The 6,651-nt window shown below is 41.0% G+C and overlaps 1 protein-coding gene across 1 annotated transcript; it reads right to left on the reverse strand.

Moving 5' to 3' along the window:
- Nucleotides 1-2,957: 2,957 nt before the first annotated feature.
- On the reverse strand, nt 2,958-6,413 carry LOC119359724 (cytokinin riboside 5'-monophosphate phosphoribohydrolase LOG1-like). The gene is made up of 7 exons (XM_037625825.1): nt 6,188-6,413; nt 5,559-5,656; nt 5,324-5,354; nt 4,551-4,650; nt 3,893-3,963; nt 3,534-3,677; nt 2,958-3,441 (listed from the first exon to the last, which is right to left on the reverse strand). The coding sequence occupies exons 1-7, from the start codon at nt 6,347-6,349 to the stop codon at nt 3,307-3,309; spliced, it is 741 nt and encodes a 246-aa protein (XP_037481722.1). The 5' UTR covers nt 6,350-6,413; the 3' UTR covers nt 2,958-3,306.
- Between the last annotated feature and the right edge of the window lie 238 nt (nt 6,414-6,651).

The raw sequence follows: 6,651 nt of genomic DNA on the forward strand, positions 1-6,651 counted from the left end.
GTCTACTTTTTTCATGCACATTGTACATCCAAATATATGTTTTGATGTATAATTTTTTTCATGCTTATTGTACATTTTTGGTATACATCATAAACGTTTTTTACAGTAGTTTAACATGAGTAAATTTTTTTCAAATTATGTTTTAGTGACTACCTTTTCTTGTACACGTTGTACATTTGTCCTATACATCAGCAATATTTTTATATATTTAATACATGATTAATTTTTTTTATAGTTTTACTACATTTTGTTCGAAACACGTGAACATTTTTTTGTGCTATCAACATTTTTTGAACACTGGACAAACATTTTCTTTCAATACTTAAGTAATCATTCTGGAATATTTGTAGTTTTAGTTATATTTTAAAAATACAAACAAAAGTAAAAAAGGAAAAAAAGGAAAAAATAAAAAAATGAGAGAAAAGACAAAACTGAGTTGCAAATGAAGAAACCTGTCACTGGGCCGGCCCACCAGATGTGTTCCTTCAGGCGATGCGTGCTTCTACCTCGCTACAAGTGATACATAGTTGCTCCCCTCAGCTTGCTCAAAAAAAAAGTCAGTCCCCATAGCGTACAGGAAGATCCCAAAATCACTAATTGAAGAGTACTCGCTGCAAAGATCATTCCCCCTCCTCAGGTTGTGACAAATGACGCGCTTCATATGTGCCATTTGTCGTAACGTGGGAGTTTTTTCTTTTTTCATAGATTCCTTTATTCAAAATGTTTTATCTCTTAAGTCGTGCGTCCGAATCTTGAAACGTTTTCACCGTTGGATTCCTCACGTCGAGATCTTCAAAACTAGATATCATGTTGACAAATTTTGATGAACTTTTTTTCCATGGAAAAAACCAGAGGAAAAACAGACAAAAGAACAGAACCGGGAACACCGTATTTTCTCTTCTGAAAGAGGCATGGCCATGCCTATCGAGAAAGTACAATCGTGTCTCTCGGAAGCAAAACCGTGCCTCTCACGGAAGGAAAAATAATAATAACAAGACACTTTTTTTTGTTTCCGAGAGGCACGGCCATGCCTCTTGCGAAAGCACAACCATACCTCTTCGCGGAAGAAAAAAAATAGAAAACATAATTTTTTTTGTTTTTGAAAGGCACGACTGTGCCTCTCACGGAAGGAAAAAAAACATAAAGCACATTTTTTCCGTTTCCGAGAGGCACGGCCGTGCCTCTCGCGAAAGCACAACCATGCATCTCGCGGAAGCAAAACCATGCCTCTTGCGGAAAGAAAAAAACAAAGAACACATTTTTTTTCCGTGCCTTCGCGAAAACAAAAATAAGAAAACACGTTTTTTCGCGTAATTTTTTTGGAATATTTTTTTGATCCAAAAGCTAGAAGACCGATAGAAAACTAAAAAGTCAAAAAAAAGAAAACCCCGCTGAAAAAGATGAATATGCATGCAGAAAAACAAAAAAAATACGGAGGGAGCGCTGAGAGCGCGCCAACCGCGAAGTGATCATTGCGAGGCTCCCGAAGGAGCGCTCGTCAACTAGTTGCTCCCGGAAGATCCCCGATGCCCATTCTCTCTCTTCTCTCTCCCAAACCAATTCATCCATTTATTTAACCATTGCTAACTTAAAATCATTCATATCTCTTTAATCAAAATTTTGATTTAGTTTTTTTAAATATATTTGAACTCATGGTGAAGTGACCTTTAAAAATCCTTGAATATATTCAGAACGAGTTAACAAAATCAATTTCACAAAACATATTTCACTCATATAGATTTTTTTATTAATAACATATTTCATTCATTTTCCGAATAACATGTTTCAGCCATTTCATAAATAACATATTTCGCTCATTTTCAAACAAATTCCGCTCATTTCAACACATATTTCAGTCAGTTCATATAATATATTTCACTCATTTCAAAAAATATTTCATCATAACATATTTCAGTCATTTCCCAATAAAATATTTCACTCATTTAGAATTTTATAATAACATATTTCACTCATTTCAGAATAGCATATTCCGCTCTTTATAAAAAGGATTTCACACATTTTAAAACATATTTCACTCATTTCATATAACATACTTCACTTATTTCCAAAAAAAACCACAATAACATATATCACTCATTTCAAAAAAGATTTTATAAAAACATATTTCACTCATTTCATACTAACATATTTCACTCATTTCAAAAAAGATTTGACAATAGCATATTTCACTCATTCCAAATAATCACTTTCACAAGTTGACATTTTAGTTTCATATTGTTTTCATTTTTGGAACTTAAATTTCATCTTGCACTGGCTTGTTTCACAAAAGAACACATCTATTCAATTTCACATTTTTGAAATAACATGTTTCACTCTTTTGAAAATAAACAGTTACACATTCTTAAATAATCAGTTTCACAAATTGACATTTCAGTTTTATGTTTGGGGTAAATAGGTTTCCAGTGAAATAGGTTTGTTTCACATTTTTCTAGCGAAATAGGTTTTTTTTCACATATGAAATGTGAAATGTCAAAAACTAAACGCGTTCAAATGCATCCAGGTTTGATCTTGTCTAAAGGTCTTGCCGCAAATAGTTCAAATATATTAAAAAATAAATGGAATTTTTGTTAAAGAGATTTGAATCATCCAAATTATGAAAAAGAAAATAAAAGTGATGGATTTAAGAGAGAGAGAGAGAGAGAGAGAGAGAGAGAGAGAGAGAGAGAGAGAGAGAGAGAGAGAGAGAGAGAGAGAGAGAGGGAGAGTATGTGTGCTTGAGTGGGAAAAGAGAAAGATGTGTACCACGATGTGTCTTTTTTCTGACTATGCTGGTAGGACTCGGCAGTGATTTGACTCTGAAATATGTAAAAGCTGAAGTGTGCAATACATACATATACAACCGTCCGTAGTGGGCCTCAGTCGCACAAATCGCAAAGAATGTGGATGGTGCCAGATCTGCCATTACATACCGTCACGGCGTAAAAGAGTTTGGGGCATACTCTATGCATATGTTTTTTTAGGGTCCATACTCTATGCATATGTAAAAGGTATAGTTGGACGCTGGAATTGATCCATTTGAACCTTGGCTCTACACAACTGTAGCATACCCGCCACACAGATTCCAAATTAATCGATGACATCTGAATCTTAACTCTACACCTCATAGCACATAACACACGACTACGTACATCAGTGATCAATCGACAGTCCCGACACTAGACACGTTCTACCAGAGCTACAGGAACTAAAACAAGGCAATGCGGCTACGGCGCGCTCTAGATTTGCAGCTTGCGCATCCGCCGGCAACAGGGTTAACTCAGAGCCCCCCTCGGAACCTGACCGAACTCACAGCATGCTTCCTCGCTGCGCCGGGACGATCACCGTGCCCTCTTTCAGCGCAGGGATCTTGCAGCAGCTCAGCTGCTCCGTCGTCTCCCACTTCGTCCTGGGCACGACCTCTTCGTGCCGAGGAGAGTACTCCTGCATGGAGATTTGTTCCTTTCAGTTTCAGATGCATGGTGATGATGATGAAAGAAGCTGGAGGCGATGTGTCAGGTAATGAAGGTACCTACCTCCAGCTTGTCGAGCAGTTCCTTGGGCGTGGGAGCCAGCACGATGATGTGGCGCGCAGTGGGCTTGATGAATCCTTCATCCACGGCATTGTCGATGAAACACAGCAGGGCGTTGTAGTAGCCGTCCACGTTCAGCAGCCCGACCTGCGACACACGTTTCCCGGGCGTCAGACTGAATGCGGTTTTTTGTTAGTTTCCTCGATCTGCGCGTGCAGGTCAGTACTACGTAGTTTTTTTTTTCGTTTCTTTTTAGGGAAGGTCAGTACGTAGTTTTTTTTAGAGAAAAGCCATCATGGCGGTTTATATTTCATGTGACGCAGAAGACGAAGAGCGGTCTAGACATGAACCACGGTACATACCGGCTTGTCGTGGATGCCAAGCTGGGCCCATGTGATTACTTCCAGGAGCTCCTCAAGTGTTCCATAGCCCCCTGCAGGATCAGAGTTTTACATGTCAATACAGGTGGTTTTGCTTTGTTCTGAAAAAGGATCTAAAATCTGAGTAAGTGATTTTGCTCAGATATCATGTTTCTTTGTAAGTGTTTTCTTTACAGTTTCCTTTTTTGTAACGAAAAAAGGTTCATGTAAGTTCTTTTATGAAAAGCGCAGGCGTATTTCATGATAACCACATCCAGGCCTCATCCAAGATTACTCCTCTCATGGGCCTTTTCTCATGTGTGTTGTGTGACCCAACAACAGAAGTGGACTCTCAAAAGTACAGGCCATGCTTCCACCACAAGTCCACTACTGGACTGGCAAGTGGATCATCGGGAAAAAAAACTAGCTTTTCTCAAAAAAGAAATCTAAGAAAACTAGCAAGTGGATTTATGAGGTCAAAGTCAACCCCATACTCATGCACGCATCGATCCTATTTCCTCTTTACACACACACTTTCCACTAACCATGAGATCAGAAAGCGACGACCATCAAAAGCTACGTAGCATACAACAAAGCTGCATGTCGACTGAAGAAGTTGGTAGAGATTTGCAGGTGTTATCAGGAGGATCGAAGGACTAACCAGGGAGCGCTATAAAGGCATCAGATTGCCTGGCCATCTCAGCCTTCCTTTGGTGCATACCCGCCACCTCCTTCACCTCCCCCACCGTCTCACCTGTTATCTGCATGCAGCACCCACAGCCACAGGCAGCATCAAGAACACTAGCTACATGCATCAATGCATGTGTGTTAAAAGCCCAATCTAAGACAGGGACACTAGGGACGGGGGGTCAAGGACGACAACTTTCTGCAAATGGTACTATATTGTAATCCGCAGGGCAATGCATGCAAGGGTCAGGGGAGGTAATCATGGTGCTGTTGTGTAAAATAATTGACACATTTCTTTTGGGTTAACAAAGTCAGTATCTGCAGATTAAAGGCTCATAAAGGCCTTGATTAAGAACAAAAGGGGGCAGGCACTAGATGCGGCAGTCAAGATCAGCGAGATATCAACTCCAAAATAAAAGGACACAAGATTTCACTGAACATTCCATGCATGTGATCTTTCTTCAAAAGAGAGCAGATAAGATTGCATCCATGTATCCTTGTTTTCCACTACCAGGAGAGATAAACAAGCTTTGTGAAAAATAAAAAATAAAAACATCATGCTTAATTACGTGCTTCTCTACTGGGGTCCGGTCATTACATACAAATTTGAGTAGTAAATACAAATGTCGGTTCAAAGGGTGGGAAAAGATAAAAACGGATGTAGAATTCATGGGAATCATTGCACTGCAGGTGATTAAACAATGGCAGAAATGTTGGAAGGTGCAGGCGTGGGAATGTTATTGTTACCTCTCTAGGCATGAGAGTCTTGGGAATCACCCTGCATAGGGACAGCAAGATGACAAATTATATACTGGCATTATGTGTGTAGCAACTGGAGGAATCGACCCATACGACTCTGTTTTGCTCTCCTTGCCATCTTGCAAGTCTCCAACGACTATTCTTTTCACGCTCCACAGTACAGAAGCGGTAGTACATGCTGAAGAATGAATCATCATGGCTGTTTGTTTGTTTGTTTACATACCCGATGACATGCCTTCCTCCGCTGTAGACCGCTTGAGAGACCAGGCCCATGAGCCCCACGCTTCCTCCTCCGTACACCAGATCAATGTTCCTTGCTACCTGGTGTGGTGAAACAACCATGGCAATAAACATTGGAGAGAAAAGTTAATTTATGGGCATTTCTCATCTTGTATAATGTCACGCATCTACTGTTATTACACTATTGTCCATATTTAGCTTGCGGAAAACAAATTAAGGGCATTAGACGGGCGAGCCTGGCAGAACACCAAAAGTTGGGCAAATGCATGTACGTACTGCACAAACTAGCTAGCTGGTATGTCTTGTCTTTGTGAGTAGTCGACGAATAAGCTCGGCTACATGAACCCATGCAGAAAACCACAGACCCTCAAGCCTTGTAAAAGCAACCACAAGTTCACAACAAGATCGAGCAAGTGTGTTCAGAAAACATCATCCGGTTTCACTCTTTGAGCACCAACCCAAGATTCAAGTGACAAGACAGAATGGAGCTGGCTAGCTAATGCGGAGAAGAACACTTGAGCGGAAACAATCAAGGAAACTAGCGCTGGAGTTGAGAAATGATGTGAAAAACTAGCCAGAGAGAGAGAGAAGACGAGTGAGTAGAGTACGTACCAGCTCCTGGCCAAGCTCAACGGCGGCATCCTGGTAGCTCATCTTGTTGCCCTTGCTGCTCCCGCAGAAGACGCATACCCTCCTGAACCGAGACGGCGGCGCCATCACCTGCGCTACTGCCTCTGCTCCCATCTCCATCTCCATCTCATCTTCTCTATCCATTTGTCCCGGCCGGCCGGTGGTATCTTTGCTATATATCTCTCCTGACTCGCAACGGTGAAGATGAAATCCCACTACCGCCTACACACTCATTGCGCCTGCTCTTGGCCCTTTATATATGTATGTGTATCTCGCGAGCGAGCTAGGGCCCCCTCTCATCGCATTATTTATGCGCGGTAAGTTGGTTCCGATCGAGCAGCTACTGTGATATTCTACCTGAGCTAGCTGAATGTATGTTTCTTTTGTGCTCCGTGAGAGGGAAGCAGCTGGATGCCTGGATGGATGTAGCTAGTGTGTAATATGAT

This window comes from Triticum dicoccoides, chromosome 2A (genome assembly GCF_002162155.2).
Source record: "Triticum dicoccoides isolate Atlit2015 ecotype Zavitan chromosome 2A, WEW_v2.0, whole genome shotgun sequence".
Taxonomy (NCBI): domain Eukaryota; kingdom Viridiplantae; phylum Streptophyta; class Magnoliopsida; order Poales; family Poaceae; genus Triticum; species Triticum dicoccoides.